Source organism: Balaenoptera acutorostrata, chromosome 11 (genome assembly GCF_949987535.1).
Source record: "Balaenoptera acutorostrata chromosome 11, mBalAcu1.1, whole genome shotgun sequence".
In the NCBI taxonomy this organism is placed as follows: Eukaryota; Metazoa; Chordata; class Mammalia; order Artiodactyla; family Balaenopteridae; genus Balaenoptera; species Balaenoptera acutorostrata.
The window spans coordinates 48,762,378-48,786,083 of record NC_080074.1 but is presented as its reverse complement, the minus strand read 5'-3'; the positions used below and the strand labels follow the sequence as shown (position 1 = coordinate 48,786,083).

The window sequence follows — 23,706 nt, the reverse complement described above, 5'->3', positions numbered from 1 at the left end:
TGTCTGTTGTAACTTCTCCTTTTTCATTTCTGATTTTATTGATTTGAGTCCTCTCCCTCTTTTTCTTGATGAGTCTGGCTAATGGCTTATCAATTTTGTTTATCTTCTCAAAGAACCAACTTTTAGTTTTATTGATCTTTGCTATTGTTTTCTTTGTTTCTATTTCATTTATTTCTGCTCTGATCTTTATGATTTCTTTCCTTCTGCTAACTTTGGGTTTTGTTTGTTCTTCTTTCTCTAGTTTCTTTAGGTGTAAAGTTAGATTGTTTACCTGAGATTTTTCTTGTTTCTTTAGGTAGGCTTGTATAGCTATAAACTTCCCTCTTAGAACCGCTTTTGCTGCATCCCATAGGTTTTGGGTCGTCGTGTTTTCATTGTCATTTGTCTCTAGGTATTTTTTTATTTCCTGTTTGATTTCTTCAGTGATCTCTTGGTTATTTAGTAACGTATTGTTTAGCCTCCATGTGTTTGTCTTTTTTACGTTTTTTTCCCTGTAATTCATTTCTAATCTCATAGCGTTGTGGTCAGAAAAGATGCTTGATATGATTTCAATTTTCTTAAATTTACTGAGGCTTGATTTGTGACCCAAGATGTGATCTATCCTGGAGAATGTTCCGTGTGCACTTGAGAAGAACGTGTAATCTGCCGTTTTTGGATGGAATGTCCTATATATATCAATTAAATCTATCTGGTCTATTGTGTCATTTAAAGCTTCTGTTTCCTTATTTATTTTCATTTTGGATGATCTGTCCATTGGTGTAAGTGAGGTGTTAAAGTCCCCCACTATTATTGTGTTACTGTCGATTTCCTCTTTTATAGCTGTTAGCAGTTGCCTTATGTATTGAGGTGCTCCTATGTTGGGTGCATATATATTTATAATTGTTATATCTTCTTCTTGGATTGATCCCTGGATCATTATGTAGTGTCCTTCCTTGTCTCTTGTAACATTCTTTATTTTAAAGTCTATTTTATCTGATATGAGTATAGCTACTCCAGCTTTCTTTTGATTTCCATTTGCATGGAATATCTTTTTCCATCCCCTCACTTTCAGTCTGTATGTGTCCCTAGGTCTGAAGTGGGTCTCTTGTAGACAGCATATATATGGGTCTTGTTTTTGTATCCATTCAGCCAGTCTATGTCTTTTGGTTGGGGCATTTAATCCATTCACGTTTAAGGTAATTATCGATATGTATGTTCCTATGACCATTTTCTTAATTGTTTTGGGTTTGTTTTTGTAGGTCCTTTTCTTCTCTTGTGTTTCCCACTTAGAGAAGTTCCTTTAGCATTTGTTGTAGAGCTGGTTTGGTGGTGCTGAATTCTCTTAGCTTTTGCTTGTCTGTAAAGCTTTTGATTTCTCCATCAAATCTAAATGAGATCCTTGCTGGGTAGAGTAATCTTGGTTGTAGGTTCTTCCCTTTCATCACTTTAAGTATTTCATGCCACTCCCTTCTGGCTTGCAGAGTTTCTGCTGAGAAATCAGCTGTTAACCTTATGGGGGTTCCCTTGTATGTTATTTGTCGTTTTTCCCTTGCTGCTTTCAATAATTTTTCTTTGTCTTTAATTTTTGCCACTTTGATTACTATGTGTCTCGGCGTGTTTCTCCTTGGGTTTATTCTGTATGGGACTCTCTGCGCTTCCTGGACTTGGGTGGCTATTTCCTTTCCCATGTTAGGGAAGTTTTCGATTATAATCTCTTCAAATATTTTCTCTGGTCCTTTCTCTCTCTCTTCTCCTTCTGGGACCCCTATAATGCGAATGTTGTTGCGTTTAATGTTGTCCCAGAGGTCTCTTAGGCTGTCTTCATTTCTTTTTATTCTTTTTTCATTAGTCTGTTCCGCAGCAGTGAATTCCACCATTCTGTCTTCCAGGTCACTTATCCGTTCTTCTGCCTCAGTTATTCTGCTATTGATTCCTTCTAGTGTAGTTTTCATTTCAGTTATTGTATTGGTCATCTCTGTTTGTTTGTTCTTTAATTCTTCTAGGTCTTTGTTAATCATTTCTTGCATCTTCTCAATCTTTGCCTCCATTCTTATTCCGAGGTCCTGGATCATCTTCACTATCATTATTCTGAATTCTTTTTCTGGAAGGTTGCCTATCTCCACTTCATTTAGTTGTTTTTCTGGGGTTTTTTCTTGTTCCTTCATCTGGTACATAGCCCTCTGCCTTTTCATCTTCTCTGTCTTTCTGTAACTGTGGTTTTTGGTCCACAGGCTGCAGGATTGTAGTTTTTCTTGCTTCTGTTGTCTGCCCTCTGGTGGTTGAGGCTATCTAAGAGGCTTGATGGGAGGCTCTGGTGGTGGGTAGAGCTGACTGTTGCTGTGGCGGTCAGAGCTCAGTAAAACCTTAATCCACTTGACTGTTGATGGGTGGGGCTGGGTTCCCTCCCTGTTGCTGTGGCGATCAGAGCCCAGTAAAACCTTAATCCACTTGACTGTTGATGGGTGGGGCTGGGTTCCCTCCCTGTTGGTTGTTTTGCCTGAGGCAACCCAACACTGGAGCCTACCCGTGCTCTTTGGTGGGGTTAATGGCAGACTCTGGGAGGGCTCACGCCAAGGAGAACTTCCCAGGACCTCTGCTGCCAGTGTCCTTATCCCCACGGTGAAACAGAGCCACCACTCGCCTCTGCAGGAGACCCCCCAACACCAGCAGGTACGTCTGGTTCAGTCTCCCCCAGGGTCACTGCTCCTTCCCCTGGGTCCCGATGCACACATTACTTTGTGTGTGCCCTCCAAGAGTGGGGTCTCTGTTTCCCCCAGTCCTGTCACAGTCCTGCAATCAATTCCCACTAGACTTCAAAGTCTGATTCTCTAGGAATTCCTCCTCCCGTTGCCGGACCCCCAGGTTGGGAAGCCTGACGTGGGGCTCAGAACCTTCACTCCAGTGGGTGGACTTCTGTGGTATAAGTGTTCGCCAGTCTGTGAGTCACCCACCCAGCAGTTATGGGATTTGATTTTACTCTGATTGCGCCCCTCCTACCGTCTCACTGTGGCTTCTCCTCTGTCCTTGGACGTGGGGTGTCCTCCTTGGTGAAGTCCAGGGTCTTCCTGTCAATGATTGTCCAGCAGCCAGTTGTGATTCTGGTGCTCTCGCAAGAGGGAGTGAGAGCACGTCCTTCTACTCCGCCATCTTGGTTAATCTCCCCAATAATGTTTTCTTGAATGCAGTTATTTTGCCTCCTGATATGTTGTCACCTCCCACCCCCCAAAAATAAGGACAATTGGCTTTAATTAAACATGACAGTGTTTACTAATTTAAAATACCCAGCACAGTTGTTGCAATGTTGATCTTCCCAAACAGAAGCTACCTTTTGTTCTTGCATATACCCTTATTACTTTCCTATGTGGCTTTCTTGAGGGAGTATAGTACGTCTTTTTGTGTTTCTGCTGAGTTATAAACTTGACTGGGTAAGATGATGAGATCACGTGGTTTCTCATCAAGTGTTTACAGGTATTTGTGCATATTATTGGGTGTTACATAACTCAGACGCTCTCCAGGTATTAATCTGATTGTCATAAATGCAGACTATCTAGTGTCTTGCCTTTCCTCCTGCCTGGGAATTCATGCTTCAGGAGGAGGAGTCAGAGATGTGGGTGAAAACTCCACATTAAAAATCTCCTTCTGTGCTGGAAAATTGACTACAACTGCCTGTAGTCCCAGCTGTTTCACAGCCTCACTCGTACTAAGCCTATTCTTCAGCCTTACTGAGGCCTCCTGTTCCTTTTTGCCTCTCTCCATTTTCTTCCATTTCATCAGTCCTCTTCTTTCTTGCTTCTTTCCTGAGCAGACCTGATGGCCCATCACTTCAAACCCCTATATTGCCAATATCCTTTAATTTCCTTGTCCTTTTACCTTCTGACCCTGGGTCAGTTGAACGTCTACCCTCTGGACTGCTGAGTACAGCTAGAAAAATAGCATAATCTTCCTCTCCAGCTTCTGCTAAGTCTCAGCATAGCCTACTTAATAATCCTGCTACCTTTCTTGGGTAGCTTCTCAGAGAATAACCCTCAAGTCCTTCATTGTGCAAACTTGCCTTCTATTTTACAAAAGAAATTTAGGATGATAGATGTTATCTATTTCAGCTTCTCTACTTTGTTCCACCCATCCTTATTTTCTGCCCTCTTTCCTCAGAGGACAAGGCACTCCTTCCTCTCTGGGCAGACTTCTCAGTCTGGGCCCCGGAACTCATCTTCTCTAGCCTCCCCGCTCCGTCTTGATCCATCCTGTAGCCGTCTATGTCCTTTGTTTTTTCCTATATTCTTTAACCTTTACTGACATACTGATTACTAACCTGCATAAATCTGTGTCATCTTAAAACAATAAATAACTCAAGAAACATTTTATTTTGAAACCATGTCCAACCATACCCTATCACTTTAGGCTTTCCTTTCCAACTGTGTTCTTGAAAGAGCCTTTTCTATTCTTTGGAGGACTACTTCCTTATCTTCCATTTGCTCACTGCTGAATGGCTTTGCCTCTACCTAACACTCCACTATGGATAGAACCTTCCTTCTTGACACTTTCATTTCTTAGTTTGTAGTATTCTGATTGTTTTTCTTCTCCTTCACTTGTTTTTCTCTACTCCAATATTTGCACATTTGTGTTCCCCAGAATTTTAACTGCAGACTGCTCTTTATACTGTCCTTGATCAGGGTCTTCTGTTTTATAGTTTCAAATACCATGTGTCCCAATGTTTTACCTCTTTCCTCAAACCCATTCTGATGTACTTACCTCTCTATTGCAAGTCTTTGTTTGGTTGTTCTCTGGAATCTCAATTTAACATGTCTAAAACTGAACTAACCACCATCACTTCCTCTTGAAGACCTGAGAAAGTTTTTCCTGTTTCAAGTAATGGAACCAGCACCCTTCATCTGCCGCTCTGACAACTGCCTCTTACTTCCTGTATACCTAGCCAGACACTCAGTGCTGCAGACTTGTTTTCCTAAGTATTTTTAAAATTCATTATTTTCATCTTTATTCCTACTATTGCTGCTCTGGTTTTAAGTCTTTGGCATATTCCATTTTTCAGTAGTCTCTCACTGGCTTCCCTTCCTCTGAGCTAAACTCCCACTTAAAATTACCCTGCAGATGGAAGTATCTAAAATGAATTCCTGACCACCTCACTTTCCTGCTTAAAATACTTCAGTGGCTTTTCACCTTGTGTAGGACGAAATTCATTCTCTTTGGAGTGGCATACAAGGATTTCATGTCACATGGTAGGCTTTTCATTAACTATTTTTGTACTGAACTGAAGCATTCAATGTGAATAGAGTCCCCAAGTAGGTTGTACCACCATTCATATATCCCTGACAAAATCGGAGGTGCTGCCTTAACAGGTAGCCTGTGAAGGTGTCAAGTGGAAGAATGCTTTTTCTACTTCTTTTGAGAAATAGTTGAAAAATATTTACTTGAGGCATTATTTTTTCAGGCAAAAGCCACACTGTAATAATCATTTAGCTCTTTGTATTCAGTGGTGAGGCTGGATAAGCAATTTCAAGACTTTTTGTTTGTTTTTTTGTTTCTATCAATTATCTGTCTGCTTTAAATTTTTTTTTGAAATATTCTTTTGGCCACCTTCTCATCTTCTAATTTATTAAACACTTACTAATTTTTAAAAATTAAACATTTATTGAATATCTGCTATGTCAAGCAGTATGCTTAGTGCCCTAGAAAATTCAGAAAACACGGTTCCTATCTTCTTGGAGATCACAGTGAAGTGGGCGGTGAGACAGGTCAACATTACAGTAGAAATGTGATAAGTACCATGATAGAGTCATGTCCATTTGACTACAGGGACATTGGAGGCAGGCTAGCTTCAAGTTAATTGGAGTCCCAGATCCCTAGGTTGTTGTTCAGGATGCTTTATGGTTTGGCTCATGCTTGCGTTACAGCCTACCCTGCACTCTAGTCGTACTAGATGCCTCACTTTCTCCTGAATACAGTGCCACCTTTCATGACTTTTATCTTTGCACCTAATTTTTTATCTTGTCTCAAGTGCCTATTTCTGTTTTTTGCCTAGCACACTGTTTCTGCTCACCTTTTAAAGTACCAGCTCAAATGGTGCTTCCTGCCCTTCCTAACCCAGAAAGTTCGTTGCTTCTTTCTCTGTGCCCATGGAACTCTTATATTCTAATATGAGGTTTATCATAATGCATTATCTGTTGACATCTCTGTCTTTTCCTTTAGACTCATGGCTCTTCAGAGGTACATCCTGTGACTTAGTCATCTTTATACCATTATACTTAACTGGCATATTAAGACACCAAATATGAATCTTTTTTTTTTCTTTTATGTAACAAGATTTTATTTATCCTTATGTCATCACACATTTTCCCTATATAAATTTATTTATTTACATTTTTAATTGAAGTATAGTTGATTTACAATGTTGTGTTAGTTTGTGGTGTACAGCAAAGTGATTCAGTTATATATGTATATATATATAATTTTTCATATTCTTTTCCATTATGTTTTATTACAAGATATTGAATATAGTTCCCTGTGCTAAACAGCAGAACCTTGTTGTTTATCTATTCTATTTATAGTAGTGTGTATCTGCTAATCCCAAACTCCTAATTTATCCCTCCCCCACCCCTTTTCCCCTTTGGTAACAATAAGTTTGTTTTCTATGTCTGTGAGTCTGTTTCTGTTCTGTAAATAAGTTCATTTGTATCATATTTTAGATTCCACATATAAGTGATACCATGTGGTATTTATCTTTCTCTGTCTGACTTACCTCATTTAGTGTGATAATCTCTAGGTCCATCCATGTTGCTGCAAATGGCATTATTTCATTCTTTTTTATGGCTGAGTAGTATTCCATTGTATATGTATATACACCACATCTTCTTTATCCATTCATCTGTCAATGGACATTTAGGTTGCTTCTGTGTCTTGGCTGTTGTAAATAGTGCTGCTATGAACATTGTGGTACATGTATCTTTTCAAAGTAGAGTTTTCTCTGGATATATGCCCAGGAGTGGGATTGCTGGATCTTATGGCAATTCTCTTTTTAGTTTTTTAAGGAACTTCCATACTGTTTTCCATAGTGGCTGCACCAAGTTATGTTCCCAACAGTGTAGTAGGGTCCCCTTTTCTCCACACCCTCTTCAGCATTTATTATTTGTAGGCTTTTTAATGATGGCCATTCTCACCAGTGCGAGGACACCACCAAATATGAGTCTTAATTTAACTTCACTATTTTACTTATCACTTCTTTTGGTGTATATACTAGTATCCTTTTTCATCTGCTTAATCCTTACACCTGCCAGCATTCTTTATCTTCCTTTAGTGCAGTTCATTCAGCTCACAAGAGACTTAGAGCACCTCCTGTGTGCTAGGTATTGTGTTAGGCACAGGGAATGCAAGAATGAATAAAGTCCATCCCTGCTGGGAAGGAGCTCAAAGTGGAGGGAAGTAGATAGATAAGTAAACAGTCTATCACAATTTCTACTGAGTAAACAGTGTGAAAGATGCTGTGATACTGGAAAGCTCAGGGTGCTTTGGGGGTACATAAGGAATATAACTTGCCCAGTAGGTAGGAGTCAGAGAAGGCTTCCTGAAGGCACTGTACTCTGAAGTTGAACCTTGAGAAAGGAGCAGCATGGAAGGGTGTGAGAGAACAAGATGCTCTGGGGAAACTGTTTAGTATGGCTGGGTAGGACTTGAAGCAAAGAGGAGGGAAGAGGTTAGACTGGATTTGTAGACAGAGACCAGATTGTGAAGGACCATGTATCATACTGATGAGCTTTGCATTTTTTCCTGAAGGTAGTGAAGATCTGCTGAAGAATTTTAGGCAAATTTTAATCAGATTTATGTTTTTAATGTTTAGTAGCTTCTTACGCTTCCTTCTTTTCCCCTTTTTTCAAATACTGTCACATCCATTCTCATTCTTTCCCTTGTTTGTAAGTGAAGTTTTGAATTTTTCCTTTGTTCACTTGCAGTATTCTTGAACACTTAATGTCACTGTAACCACTTATCTCTAACCTTCTGTGGGAAAGGATTAGATAGACACACTCTTTCAGTTTTGCCAGTATTCTCTGTGTTAAGTTACAGCTTGACTTTTGAGTTGTCTTTCTCTCTTAACTATTCCAGATTTGTTTTGAGTCTTATTAACCAATTTTGTCTGGTGGGATACATAAAGAATACTACAATGCATGGTATGAATCAAAATACTTGCCAAGCCAGAAGTCTAGCATCCTTTTGGAAATTTATTAATAAAGATGGACTGAAATTCCTAATAAGCCATAAAGGGTTAATTCCATGAATGACTTTAATAGTGTCATGTATGAGAACTTAAATTGGTTTCTTTTAGATAATTTTAAAATAGGCGGACCTTTGCAAATTAAATTTGAGATTTCTGTGAAGTCTCCCTCACAGAATTATTCTTCTTGTTGCTGAGCAAAATTCTCCAGCTAGTTGTGTGAAATCTAGCTCTAGCCATTTACTTCCTTAGGCTTAATTTTCCTCATCAAAATAACGCAGGGCTTATGTTAGATGATTTCTAGTGTCCTTTTCTGTTTTATGACTTTTGTATCTTACATCTAATAATTTTTTGCAAATTATCTTTCATGTAGTGCTCACATGGTCTTCTGAAGAAGCCATGGGTAGCTGTTGTAGCTGTCCAGATAAAGACACTGTCCCAGATAACCATCGGAACAAGTTTAAGGTCAGTAAAAACTGGTTGAGATGTAGCTCTCACTGTCTATCTGGATGCTCTTCTTTTACTTCACTTAATTAACATGTCTTATTATTTCCTCACTTTTGTCTTCAGACCCTTTTATTTTCCTTTCTGTCCATTCTGCCTTTTCTTGTTTTAACAAATGATGACAACATTTTCTTACTGACAGTGTGAAATCCTCTTTTCCTTTTCCTTTGGTCTTCCATATCCAGTTAGAGCCACACAATTCTGATAATACTGTCTTTTTTTTTTAACTTGGAAGACATTTACATTTATTTTTACCTTTCGACATCACCAATCATGGATATGAGTGCCTAAATCTTGTCTCTCCGTCAGGAAAACATAGCACTAATGAGTGACTGTTACATCCTCTGAAGAACTCAATCTTTGGTCACAGGGATAAGAGGCCCTGGATTTGGTCCCATCAGCCCTCTTTGAAATGACCTACTGATAATATTGTCTTTAAAATGCCACTTTATAGGTGCCTCTTCAGTCCTGTCACCAGCTTCCAGTCACTGTTTAATGCCTGGACAATTTCATAACTGAACTCTATCTTCAGTCACCTCTGTGATCCATCCTGCAGTTGACATCAAATTAATCTTCCTCCTTCATCATTCTAAAACTTCAGTGGTGTTCTGTTACTTAGATGCTAAGTGCTCCATTCCTTACTCATCCACAGTCATTAACCTCTCATATTCTGACTTCATTCTGCTGTAAATCATAGCCTCTGGATCACACAAACCTAAGTGTAAGTCACAACCCTCTTGCTTCATAGCTTTGTTACCTTTGGCAGGTTACATTATCACTAAGTCTTTGTTCATTTGTGTGCAGTGGAGAAAATAGTATTACCTGCAGTTTAGGATCGGTATTAAGTGACAAAAACACAAGTAAAGCACTTTGCCCAACCCAGGGGTATAGTAAATTCTCCCTAAGTGTTATCTGTTCCTTATAGTCTCTGGGCATTTTCTGAAACTGAGCAGTGCAAAGGCTTCCCTTACATGAACTCAATGCCAGTCCTGTCCTGACCTCTCTGAAACATACCTTCTTTGTCTCTGCTGTAGCACTGCATCTTCAGGATGTGCCCCCTAACTCCTGACCCACCAGTTCTCCCTCTTAACTTTATTTCCTGTCTGAATTTAATTATACCCAAGGCCCAGCTAAAGTCCCTCCTCTTCTTATGTGAAGGCTTCTCCAACAACCCTCCGCCACAGTTCCTGCATTTTGCAGCCTCTTGCACTCATTTGTTAGTTAAGCATTTACAGTTTTGTGGTGGTGTTCGTGTTTGTATATCTTATCTCATCGGTGGGAATGTGTGTTCTTTGGGGATATGAACTGGGTATTAACACTGCTACATAGTCCATGCCCTAAACACACAATTGGTTGTTGAATGAACTAACAAAGGAACCATAACTGAACCAATAAGCAATAGTACATTTTCCTGACAAATTAGTGAAATATGTGCATAACTGTCAAGCGGGAGCATTAAGTTAGCACTAATTAAACTTTCTTTTTTAGGTCATTAATGTGGATGATGATGGGAATGAGTTAGGTTCTGGCATAATGGAACTTACAGACACGGAACTGATTTTATACACTCGCAAACGTGACTCGGTAAAATGGCACTACCTCTGCCTCCGACGCTATGGCTATGATTCGAATCTCTTTTCTTTTGAAAGTGGTCGAAGGTGTCAAACTGGACAAGGTAGGTAGAGCCTTTATTTTTTTTCTCCAAACATTATCATATTTGAAATATCATTCTATAATTCAGTTATTCTATATGTAATGTTTAATGTTTTATTTTTATCCAGAATAAAAAAATTCTCAAATAAGTGGATTATTTAAAAAAGAGGCATAGTACACTATGTATTCATTTATCAAGCACTTATTAAGCATGTTTTCTATGTCCAGAATTTTGGCTCATATTAACTTTAAGATTTGCAGTAAGTAAATGATTAGTCCCAGTAAATTGCCTATGTGTCTTTACTGTTATAACTCAGCGGAAAGAACCTAAACTTTGGAGTCAAACAGAACGTAGTTTTATTTTTTGCTACCTACTTCTTGAAAGTCCTTGGGCAAGTTGCATGACCTCTGTCGCATCAAATTTCTTCTGTATCAGAGGGCAGCGGTAATCCAATAACTAAACAAGGTAATGGTTGTAAACCACAGAGCAAGGGCCTGTCAAGTGGTAAAGAATTCCCTTGGTAATGGTAAGTTGGGCTCCCCCTGCTGTTAAAAAGCAGACTAGAGTAAGTTTGCAAATCTTGTTTTTGTCTTCCTTATTTTGAGCCATCACCCATGGACAAATGAAAATTATTCTGTGAACTTTCTTTTGGGTTTATGTTTTGAAACAGGGAATATAATTAATTTATCAGACATTTATTTTAAAGGATTTTCTTGCTATTGGTGCATGGAATGCTTACTTGACAAGTTTGTTCTTCGACAGGTGCTCCTGTGTCTTTTTTAAAGATGCAGTGACCATTTTTTTCTTCTGGTTTGTATTTGTAGGAATCTTTGCCTTTAAGTGTGCTCGTGCAGAAGAATTATTTAATATGTTGCAAGAGATTATGCAGAATAATAGTATAAATGTAGTGGAGGAGCCAGTTGTTGAAAGGAATAATCATCAGACAGAATTGGAAGTCCCCAGAACACCTCGAACACCTACAAGTAAGTGTCCATTTTCCTTCTTCTATTATAAACTATAGATGGTTATTTAATCTATAAATTGTTAGGAATTACCATTGGCTAACGTAAGTATAGTGGTTGTGAGTTTTAAAAAACTGTTAGCTATAATTATAAACATTTTTAATATTTTAAATATGAAAACATTAAATGTTTCATATTATTTAAAATGTGAGTGGAAAGTTAGAGTGGAGGGGGTACGCTGTTTTGCTCTGGTTTCTCATATGTCTTGACAGAAACACCTTCCTTAAACCTCTCAGTGCTGATTGTATTCTCATTCATTTTTATTCTCTGTGCCCTACCCCTGTATCCTTTCTTAAACCGATAAACAAACAAAAACTCAGCTCCAGGGTTTGCTGCTCAGAACTTACCTAATGGATATCCCCGATACCCCTCATTTGGAGACGCTTCATCCCATCCTTCAAGCAGACATCCTTCTGTGGGAAGTGCACGCCTGCCTTCAGTAGGTGAAGAGTCTACACATCCCTTGCTTGTGGCTGAGGAACAAGTAAGCATGTCCTACTGTCTAACACATTGTGTGAGGTTAGAGTGTTATTGTGCTAACACTTGAAGGTTTTAGTTTGAATTTTAGCTGTCACTATTTGTATATGACTTTTGTAGTGAAGACTCAGAGGAAATAGCATGTATTTGCTGACATATACACAAATATATATAGGTGTTGAGGGAAACTCAGCATTACAGTAAGTTTGTGGGTTCACAGGAGAGGTGCATCTATAGATAAAGACGAACATAACCAATGGCCAGTTCTGTTACAATAACCTCCAATGAAAGCTTTTTATGTTACAGTTTTTATAGTTAGTGGACACTAGCAATGAGGCAGATTTTGTTGTCAGTGTTTTAACAGAGCAATTTAATATTCCCAACTATTCTATTTTCATTTTAGGAATGAAGTTATCTGGTTGAACATTGTCTATGTATTACTTAGTTATACTTATCTTTTGTCAACAATATGGTTGTTTATCATTAAGAAATTTTTACTGTTTTGAAATCCATTTGTTTGTGTTCTTTACTTGTTAAATGAGTTCTTATTTACTATAATTAAATTTCCCTTAGTTTTGAATTTTATTTTTGAGTTTTTCAAATTTTACGTATAGACTTCTGAACATTTTTATATTGTCCCCCCCGCAAAATACCACGAACTTTTCTAAGTAGCAATAATTTCCTGGTATCTATTTTATATCTATGCATTTTACAGAACTCTTATTGAATCAAGTAGGGTCTATCTCCTTATATAGTCAGATCATCTATAAATTATGATAAATTTCTCTCTTCCTTTTTAATACTTGTTATTTCCGATTTCTAAATCAGATTTTAATGCATTGATGAGAATTTTAGAACAACATCAAAGTAATAATCCCCATTTGTTCCTGATTTTTTATTTTTTTTACAGAATGCTTATCATGTTTCACCATCACATGTATTTTGAAGTAGTTATTCTTTTATCAAGCTAGGAAGACATTTCTACATTTCTCCCACTTCCCCCCAACCTTTTTGTTGGTAAAAAAACAGGTACAAAATCTTTGAAGTAAGAATATACTTAGAAAGTTAATAAAATTAATTGATATAGTCAGGCAAATTCTTTTGTTCTTTTTTTTTTTTTAAAGCAAGTTACTGATTCACTTTCCTATTTTGTTTTAGGTACATACCTATGTCAACACTACAGGTGTACAAGAAGAACGGAAAAACCGCACAAGTGTGCATGTCCCATTGGAGGCGAGGGTTTCTAATGCTGAAAGCAACACACCAAAAGAGGAACCAAGTAATATTGAGGACAGGGACCCTCAGATTCTTCTTGAACCTGAAGGAGTCAAGTTTGTCTTAGGACCAACCCCAGTTCAAAAGCAATTAATGGAAAAAGAGAAACTGGAACAACTTGGAAGAGATCAAGTCAGCGGAAGTGGCGCGAATAACACGGAATGGGACACTGGCTATGACAGTGATGAACGAAGAGACGCGCCCTCTGTTAACAAACTGGTGTATGAAAATCTAAATGGGCTATCTCTCCCCAGTGCCTCAGGGCTCAGGAGAGGTCGTCTGCCGTCCACCAGTACCTCAGATACCCAGAATATCAACAACTCAGCTCAGAGAAGAACTGCATTGTTAAACTACGAAAATCTACCATCTTTGCCTCCTGTTTGGGAAGCCCGCAAGCTAAGTAGGGATGAAGATGACAATTTAGGACCAAAGACCCCATCTCTAAATGGCTACCATAATAATCTTGATCCAATGCATAACTATGTAAATACAGAGAATGTAACAGTGCCGGCAAGTGCTCACAAAATAGAATATTCGAGGCGTCGAGACTGTACACCAACAGTCTTTAACTTTGATATCAGACGCCCAAGTTTAGAACACAGGCAGCTCAATTACATACAGGTTGACTTGGAAGGTGGCAGTGACTCTGACAACCCTCAGACTCCAAAAACGCCTACCACTCCCCTTCCACAGACCCCTACCAGACGCACAGAGCTGTATGCTGTGATAGACATCGAGAGAACTGCTGCTATGTCAAATCTGCAGAAAGCACTGCCACGCGACGATGGTACATCTAGGAAAACTAGACACAATAGTACTGATCTGCCCATGTGAGCCCGGAAACCATTACATTGTTTGCACCTTTGTGAAGTTTTAAAAAATGAAGATGCAAGTGCTTCATTTTTATTTCTAAACACTAACTCCTTTTATAGACTGATAAAAAATTTTTTTTCTGACTATTTCATGTGCTTCTTTAAAGGGAATTAAAATGTAGAGCAGGTACTCATAAAAGAACACTAATTTCATTCTATACTACTCATTACTGTACAGCAGCATTCCCATTTTCACAGTGCCTATTTAAAATGAGAATTGAAGTGAGTGACATGCTGGTCAATTTTTATTAAGATTCTGGACTCATGCATATCATTCACGTCTAAGTCATGGTTGGCATTTAAAGCATATTATAAAGCCTCTGATAATGTGCATTGCTAACAGATAACTCTAGGCTTTGAAAGTACTCTTTGTAGATTTACTATTCATGGTATGTGACCTCCAGCATGTAACATGAGGAATCCTTTATTTCATTAATTGTAGGCTTTTTGACTTGAGCCAGGACATATGTATGGAAATAGAAGTACCACACCTCCTATGTACCAGTCAGTTCCTTAGCCTTCAGCATTTCTAGAAAGAGCCCTACGTTCGTGAACGTGGTTTGCTGTTGGTGTGTTGAAATGCAAGAAAAAGACGAGATTTTATGTTTACTCATCTCATGGTGTCATTTGAAAGGCGTGCCCAGATATCTTAGTCAGAATTATACATAGGCTCAAGAATCAGTCTCAGGTCACTTTATCCAAAAACATTTGAAAATCTGAACCGTGATCTCTTGAAAGTTTCTGTCCTACAGATTATTAACAGTAACATTGTTTTCTGGAGGCATTTGTGCCATTAGATTGCCATTTACCTTCAAGTTTTTCCTTTGGTGTTTGGGATGTCTAATTTTGTTGCTTCATGTCTTTTTCAATTTAGGATGTTTGAGTTTGTATATAGTTTTGAAATTGGATTATGTGTTCATTGTTGTTTAGTTTGCATTTTTGTCAAATTGTGGTTTTGAAGGTTCATTTGGAACTTACTGTTATTCTATAACAGGGTTGCCCTTGTCCAGTATTTATTTATATGCCGTTTACTTTTCAAGTTGATAAAAGCATTCTCACAATTTTAAATTTCACTTGTGTTCATAGGTGATCTCTTAAGCAGCTGAGAAGAAAAAAAAAAAGGAAGCTACTTTTAACATGCAAATTTCCCTAAAGGTACTGTGTTTTCTCTGTGGGCACTCTCCCAGCACTTTAGCAGTGATTCCCTCAGTCACACGGCTGCAATTGTACTTTGCCCACTGTAGTGCTCCTCAGCTCTGCTGTCTTTCACTCATAGCTGGATCTTGGATTATCCCTTGATTTTAGTAGAATGTTAAGATTGTTGCCAGCATAGCAGGTACAGTGGAAGTCTTATAGCAATGACATTGTGTCATAATTTAGGATTGAAAATGAATTGAAGTTTATATAAACTGATGAGAGTCCATATGTCTAGCTCTTGGAAAATCAAGAATTTTCCAGTTTCCCAAATCCTAGAGAAGACAAGAGAAGGTAGAGTGGAAAGAAGGTTGGATAACCTTGCAAAATATGTCGCTGTCTCCTCTAAATATGAGGAAGTTTGAGATTTTGGTCTGGATCTACCAGATGTAACTAAGGTTAATTTAGCATGAAAAAGTTTCAGTCATATAGCATCCAATCTGTTCCATAAATGACCTAATTATAGGACAGTGAATGGATTAGCAAAATAATAGGGTGGGACCATTATAAAGAAAATAAATTATTAAAGATGTCTTTATCATTTTTAGTGCCACTGGTTTATGTGCATAGCAGAATTTTCTTTCTTTTCTGTGAATTTGGTGCTTACCAAAGTGTTCCCTGTTCTCTAAAAAGAGAGCAGTGGTATAGGTATGCAGTTTCCATTTTAATGTATTGTTCCATTTATGCTTTATTCTGAGTAGATTGCTAATCGTGCCAAATTTATGTGATGATTTTTGTAATGTGGAATAAGAGTTATGATGGAACCAGTGCACATGGTTTTCTCCGAAACAAGCAGTCAAGACAGAACTTTAACCTCCAAACAAAAGGGCTGACCTATTTACTCATTTTGGAGGTTGGATACTTTCTTTTCTTACTTTTCCTCAGCCTTTTCATTTTTCCTTCCAGATTCTGATTAGTTTTTATATTTTTTAAGCAACTATAATATAACCATTGCAGTTTATTCTTTCAATACTGTGTGCTTTGAAAATGAAAATGGGACCAATTTGTCTGTTAAGAATTTGATTTTTAGGTACTACGAGTATTAGGGAAGATGTATACAACTGGTATTAATTTCGAGATGTCTCTGGAAATCACCTGCGTTCCTATTTAATTAAAAATAATGTAGAACACTATTTGTCCTCTGCAGTAGTCTAGTAATGGGCATTAAGCTCTGTCCTGGAAGAATTGTACCAATTACTAGGTGCATTTTAGAATGAGATATTTTATTGGGATATAATTGTGGCCATATGTTTCAGATTTTCTGAGACAGACCTAATTTTAGATATTCTGTTCTGTTGATAGATCATGTGATCCCACTTTTTGGTTTTGGAAATATAATCATTGATCATATGCTTTCCCCCTAATAGAATCCTGTTTTATCCATGTAGATCGTAACAGCTTTTATCCCAGACCAGGGCTGGAAACTGATGTGGGTATTACATGTGTTTTTTCTTAGTGTGTTTTATTTCCCAGGTTCATCTTCCTTTCAAAATGAAAATATGGTGCCTTCCCTCCCTCCAGGAAGATTGGCAAATAGTTCCTTTTATTTACTGCTGCTGTGGAGTGATGAGATATGCACTTTACTTTTGAAGACTCAGCAAAAAGCTTTTCACTTCTCAGTATATCCAGAATAGATCACATTTTGGACTTAAGAAAATTTGCCAAGCAGTCTTTGTTTTTACAGATATTAATGTTGACCCCACAGTTCAGTGTTGTGAGTCAAGCTAGTGTTTGTGTATCCCCCCCCCACCAAAAAAAATCTGTGGCGCAAAGTATAAAAATGTACCTCAATAATGTTCTATTAAAAATGGGACAGGGGCCTTATGTTTTCATAATTTCCCAATAATGTGCCACCATATTTTTGCCTCAAGGTAAAGGTTTTAACAAGCTAAAAAATACATCCCATTTCCTCTTGTGCTGTTCCTAACCCATAATGTCCAAGTGTTTTGTGCAATGTGTAGTGTGTGTGTATAAATATATATGTGTATATTTGTATATACATATATATATATATATATATATATATATCTCCTTGAAATAGACATACCATCAGAGACAACATTCAGAAGTAACTGATGTATTGGCCTCTCTTTCTAGTCTCTGATATGTGAGGTATATGGTACTAAATTACCTTTTCCCTGATGTTTGCCAAATTTGAATAAAGGCATTGGTACAAAATCACAGAATGTATAGAAAATGTTTTTGGCTTGAAAAATTAACAAATATTTTATGACATACCACAATATACTCTGCCCAAACCAGCACCCTATCTTTCCTGTTCTTTACGTCCCTTTTCCCCATCCCTACGTCCTCTTTTTTTTTTTTTTTTTTTGGTGTAACACAATTCTTTTGTAGCATCATTACAATTGCAGTTCTATGACAATTGGACAATAATAGCATGGAAACGGACTGGTATTAATAGTACAGTAGTCACCAGTGTGCCACATTTGCATTGGTAAATGCAAAATACACATTTTATAAAGGACAAATTTTGTGTTATGTTTTTATTTTCATTACATTGTATAATATTGTAAGATTATGTATGTCCTAATTTGCATTATAAATGTTTTTTTCCTACGTAAAGGCATAAATATAGCAACTTTGTATAAAGGTAGCTTATTAGATTTTTAATTTTGTCTTTTATAAAAAATTGTCTAACAGTGGGACTACCATTGCCAAATTGTATATGAAATATGAATTTTACCCCCTATAGTTAATTTCATTTATAAGCATTCCATATTTCTCTAATAAAAGACATAAGTGATACTGTACTATGCATAAATTGTATTTTAATGCTGTTTCATATCAGCATTTTAAATTTTGGTTTGCATTTTTAATATCGGCAAAATTTACCACTGTTGATTAAACCTTGTTGTATATGTAACAACATCTTCTGCCCTCTAGCCCTCCCCACCCTTGTTCTCTATTTCTCCCTGTCAGTGCCAACTTCATACGTTTTGTAGCATGGCAATAAAATATAACTTTTACACTGAGGCCCAGTGTGGCTTTTTGGAGGATGTGGACATGGGATGATTACCCTCTAGTTGTTTTTTGCATTGACTTTTTGCCATATAAGCCATGTTTCCAGGCATGAGGAAGTTATCGCGTATATGATGTGAACGTGCTTTTAAGGACAAGTGTGAATGTGCTTTTAAGCTTAATTTTTGTCCTAACAAATAAGAACTAATTTTTTATTTTTGGAAAAGTCAGTTCTTGAAGTACAATCAAACCTTTATTAACTGGAGTACTTAAAGAATAAGCTAATAATTGAATTTAGTTCAACAAGGGCTAAGCAACACATTTTAAAAATCCTTATTTATTGTAGAGTATTAGTATACCATCCTAAAAATTATATATAAAATATGGTTTAATTTTAGATGATTTAGCTTCTTGCAATGACTTACTGTTGTCATTCTGGCATAAATCTCCATGACGAGGTACTCAAGTTGATACTGGAAGCTGAGCTGACTATACACTAACCTTAAGCATTCGCGAAAAACTGCTTTGTTGAATAAAATCTGATCGGAGTTCTTATGGTTACTTTCCCCCTTATTGCCTAAAGTAGATTGCAATAAAACCCCAATAAAAGTTTGGTTGGATACCTATTTAAAGTTTCACTGTATTTATACTTCACACATTTCTTGAAACTTTATGATAAGAGGTTTTATTCCTTAGTCTCATATCACTGCCTCCATTTTCAAAGTTCAAAGTGAAATGAAATTTTACGTATTTGACAGACTCTCACAGTTTTTATCTTCTTGGTCATTCAAACTAGTAGTACTCAGGGCTGGGACTTCAGACCTGTTTTTTGTCACTGAGTGGCACTGCAAAGCCTATTTCGGTATAGCTCAAGATGGAGTTTATTTAAACAGTAAAGGGAATAGACAAGTCCACAAATGATCGGGTGCTTACTATGTACCAGAGACCATGGAACACAGAAATTGGTTAAGATGTGACAGAGACCACATCTTGCAAAACTTAGGTGTTTGTTCTCAGAAATTAAAACCTTTTTTTGGATTATTTCTGTATTTTTCCTTTGAGCTCCTTTGAAGACAGTAACTATTCACATATTCTTATTTAATGAATGAGCACAAACTAGGTCCTATGCTAGTAATAAAGATAGTAATTCTTGTTCTCAAAAGAATTTGTAGTTTAGAACAGCCCTTCTAACTGAGGGCAGTGCCCTTCCTCCCCCCAGAGGACTAAGCCCTAAGATATAAATTAGGTATAAGGAATTACCATCTCTGTGATACCTCTAGAATAGTAGTAGCTAAAAACTTAGGAGAATTGAAAAAAATTATTCCAATTCTTAATACATGATGTGATAAAGGCACATACAAAGGAAGGGCATCTAACTCAGCCTGAGAATGGAGATTTTTGAGAAGGGCTTACAGGAGGTAATCCCTGAGGTGTCTGATGAGGGCAGGAGGGGAGAGGATATCTTAGGGAGAAGAAATACCATGTGCAAAGGCACAGAGGTGTAGAAAGATCACGATGTTCAGTGGTGGCAAAAGGTTCCATATGCCTGGAGCATAGGATGCAAAGCCAGTCTGGGGGGATAGAGAAGGGAGAAATGAGAGACATCACATAGGTATAGAATGCGAAGGAGTTTTTGTTCTACTCTAAATGAGGTGAGACAATTTGAAGGGTTTAAACATTGGAGAAATAACATTTTATAAAGATGACTCTGACATCAATATGGAGGAGAAAATAGAGGACATGGCATTTTTTTTTTAATTTTTATTTATTTATTTATTTATTTTTGGCTGTGTTGGGTCTTCGTTTCTGTGCGAGGGCTTTCTCTAGCTGCGGCGAGCGGGGGCCACTCTTCATCGCGGTGCGCGGGCCTCTCACTGTCGTGGCCTCTCTTGTTGCAGAGCACAAGCTCCAGACGCGCAGGCTCAGTAGTTGTGGCTCACGGGCCTAGTTGCTCCGCGGCATGTGGGACCTTCCCAGACCAGGGCTCGAACCCGTGTCCCCTGCATTGGCAAGCAGACTCTCAACCACTGCGCCACCAGGGAAGCCCGAGGACATGGCATTTTAATAAGGCAGGGAGACTAAAATGGAAGCAAAATTGGATAAATGCTTTTTGAAAGGCATTGTTAAAGGAGTGTTTAAGTTATCTGTTGCTGTGCAACAAGCCACCTAAAAACTTAGTGGCTTAAAACAAATCATTTTGTTATTTCTCACATTGCTATAGATCACAGTAGGCAGGCTTATGGAACCCACCCCAAATTACAAAACTAATATATGGAAGAGTTGAAATCCAAACCCACGCAGTCTGGTTCCTGAAGCTGAGTGTTTAGCCTCTGGCATACAAGGGTGACACCAAATGACTCAGGAAAGGAGGAAAAGTCAAAAACACACGCAATGGAGAAAGGACAAATTGCTGGGAGTCCCCTCATAGGGGGCTCCTCCTGGCTGTCTCTGGCCTCTGCTCCACAGGTGGCAGAGCCTGCCTCCCAGTTCCCATCCAAGAGCCCCTGGCTATGCTTCTCCTCCCCACCGCCGCTCCAAAGACCAGCAGGGAGGGGGCGCTGGCTTCTCCAACACCCATAGTCTCAGACTTGCCTGCCAGAGGACATAATATTTCCACATATGTGATTTTGCCCACAATAAAAACAGCTGTTTTCAATATTGTGCAGGTATCTTAGCGCCTTATTATTGTGATTTCTCATTCCACTGTGCGATTTGAGATCTGCTGGTTGAGGTACATTTCCTGAAAGAAGAGCAAGTTTTCCCGCAAAGAACACAAAACTCTTGGTAGATTTATAATAATTTGTCCAATCTGAACACCCCTTTTCATGATGGACCCTGCAAATAGTGTAAACTGGGGTCAGCAAACTTTGTCCGTAAAGGATCAGATAGTAAATATTTTAGGCTTTATGGGCTATAGAGTCTGTCACAACTACTCAACTCTTCCATTGTATAACTCTGTATTGTATTGCCCAGTATAAAAATGAGTTTGCTTGTGTTACAACCAAGCTTCATGGATGTCAAAATATAAATTTCATATAATTTGAATGTATCACAAAAGTTTTTATGTTTTCAATCACTTAAAAATATAAAAATCATTCTTAACTCTCTGGCCATACAAAATCAGGTGGCAGGTTGGATTTGGCGCCTCATGGTTTGTCAATCCCTGGTGTAAACTAACCCTCTTAGCATATATCTGAAGGGTAGAACAATTAAAAATTGAAAATATCAGGACTTCCCTGATGGTCCAGTGGCTAGGACTCTGCCCTCCCAATGCAGGGGGCCCGGGTTTGATCCCTGGTCAGGGAACTAGATCCCACATGCCGCAACTAAGAGTTCTCATGCTGCAACTAAGAGTTTGCATGCTCCAACTAAAGATCCCACATGTGGCAACGAAGATCCCGCATGCTGCAACTAAGACCAGGAGCAGCCAAAAAAATATTTTTTTTAAAAATTGAAAACACCCATCAATGTTAACAATTGCCACAATCCAAGAGCTTGCTAAGAGATCAGTTAGTCAAAGGGAGAAAAAGGTATCAGATGCAAAGCTAAAAAGATTTTTTTTTAAGTACAAAAATTTTGCTTTAAATGTCCTGGGGGTCAACTTAGAGAAAGTAGAAAACTGTTCCTAACAAACGGAAATATTTGGGATTGATTTTGCTCTTTACAAAGACATTATGTAAGAGGATATTAGTCATCTCTACAACTGTGTGTTGGGGGGAGGGGAGAATGAGTGAAATGCAAAACCTCCTGAAAGTGAGCAAGCCGGACAAAGTAAAAGTCTCCATCAGGGACTTCCCTGGTGGCACAGTGGTTAAGAATCCGCCTGCCAATGCAGCGGACACGGGTTCGAGCCCTGGTGCCGGAAGATCCCACATGCCACGGAGCAACTAAGCCCATGCGCCACAACGACTGAGCCTGCACTCTAGAGCCCGCGAACCACAACTACTGAGCCCGCGTGCCTAGAGCCCATGCTCCACAGCAAGAGAAGCCACCGCAATGAGAAGCCCACGCACTGCAACAAAGAGTAGCCCCCGCTCACCGCAACTAGAGAAAGCCCGTGTGTAGCAACAAAGACCCAATGCAGCCAAAAATAAATAAATTTTTAAAAATTAAAAAAAAAAAAGTCTCCATCAGAGCTCACAAGACCTTGTCCTGGACAGTCCAATTGAGAACAGCGTTTTACAATCCAGTAAAAGAAATATGTCTTCCTCCATCTTAATAAATAATGTTTAAAATTAAAATAGCAATAAAATATTATTTAGGAATATAATGGTAAATGTTTTAAAAAGCTCAAAAAGTTGAAAGTGGTTGCTTCTGAGGAGAGGAATTAATGCGGTTGGTGAATTATGTTTTCCATTATTAGTGTTATTGAGCCCAAGCTCGCTCTGCTTGCTGCACAACAGGCCAATAAATCTGGAGGCGAGTTGTTGGGGCAGGGAATAATGACTTTAATCGCAAAGCTAGCGGACCTTGAAAGGGGTGGGGGTGGGGGGGTCCCCTGCGACGTCAACCAATGGCTGAGCGGGACTGCTACCAGTGGCTAACAGCTACGTGCCTGCGCCACCCCATTACATTGTATACAACACTTTAAACTCCGTACATGTAGTACTTTTTTTTTTTTAATTTATTTATTTTATTTATTTTTGGCTGTGTTGTGTCTTTGTTGCTGCACGCGGGCTTTCACTAGTTGAGGTGAGCTGGGGTTACTCTTCGTTGCGGTGCGTGGGCTTCTCATTGCGGTGGCCTCTCCTGCTGCGGAGCACAGGCTCCAGGCGTGCAGGCTTCAGTAGTTGTGGCACGTGGGTTCAGCAGCCGTGGCTCGCGGGCTCTAGAGTGCAGGCTCAGTAGCTGTTGCGCACGGACTTAGCTGCTCCGTGGCATGTGGGATCTTCCCGGACCAGGGCCCGAACCCATGTCCACTGCATTGGCAGGCAGATTCTTAACCGCTGCGCCACCAGGGAAGCCCTGTACATGTAGTACTTTAAAGCAACATTTTTTAAAGGTTAAATATGAGAAAAGAAAAATTAAACGTGCGAGAAAGAACTCCGTTGCTATGGCAACACCCACAGCGCACCGTCCCTCCCACCTTGGTGAGTTCTACTCCCAAACCTGTGGGCCTCACGCAAAATCTCCAGCTCTGGGCTTCCCTGGTGGCGCAGTGGTTGAGAGTCTGCCTGCCAATGCAGGGGACGCGGGTTCGAGCCCTGGTCTGGGAGGATCCCACATGCCGCGGAGCGACTAAGCCCGTGAGCCACAATTGCTGAGCCTGCGCGTCTGGAGCCTGTGCTCCGCAACGGGAGAGGCCACGATAGTGAGAGGCCCGCGCACCGCGATGAAGAGTGGTCCCCACTTGCCGCAACTGGAGAGGGCCCTCGCACAGAAACGAAGACCCAACACAGCCATAAATAAATAAATAAATAAAATTAAAAAAAAAAAAAAAATCTCCAGCTCTACCCTTCCTGGTCCCCAGCGGGTGCCTCCAAAGGGAGCGGAGCGCCAGCAGAGGCCCCGCCCCTCCAGCGGGACGAG

At 39.0% G+C, this 23,706-nt stretch overlaps 1 protein-coding gene and 1 non-coding gene across 7 annotated transcripts in view; one reads left to right on the top strand and one right to left on the bottom strand.

Moving 5' to 3' along the window:
- Nucleotides 1-17,964, top strand: part of FRS2 (fibroblast growth factor receptor substrate 2) — a 125,816-nt gene extending 107,852 nt beyond the window's left edge. For all 6 annotated transcript variants that reach the window (XM_057556592.1, XM_057556594.1, XM_057556596.1 and 3 more), the window contains 5 exons: nucleotides 8,574-8,665; nucleotides 10,193-10,379; nucleotides 11,183-11,341; nucleotides 11,701-11,864; nucleotides 13,016-17,964. In XM_057556592.1, the coding sequence (XP_057412575.1) occupies nucleotides 8,600-8,665; nucleotides 10,193-10,379; nucleotides 11,183-11,341; nucleotides 11,701-11,864; nucleotides 13,016-13,966 (1,527 nt within the window). In that variant the 5' untranslated portion in view covers nucleotides 8,574-8,599 and the 3' untranslated portion in view covers nucleotides 13,967-17,964. The remainder of the gene's footprint in view (nucleotides 1-8,573; nucleotides 8,666-10,192; nucleotides 10,380-11,182; nucleotides 11,342-11,700; nucleotides 11,865-13,015) is intronic.
- On the bottom strand, nucleotides 8,997-9,123 carry LOC114235618 (small nucleolar RNA SNORA25). The gene has a single exon (XR_003621749.1). It is a non-coding gene; the product is annotated as a small nucleolar RNA SNORA25 (small nucleolar RNA).
- Nucleotides 17,965-23,706: the final 5,742 nt, after the last annotated feature.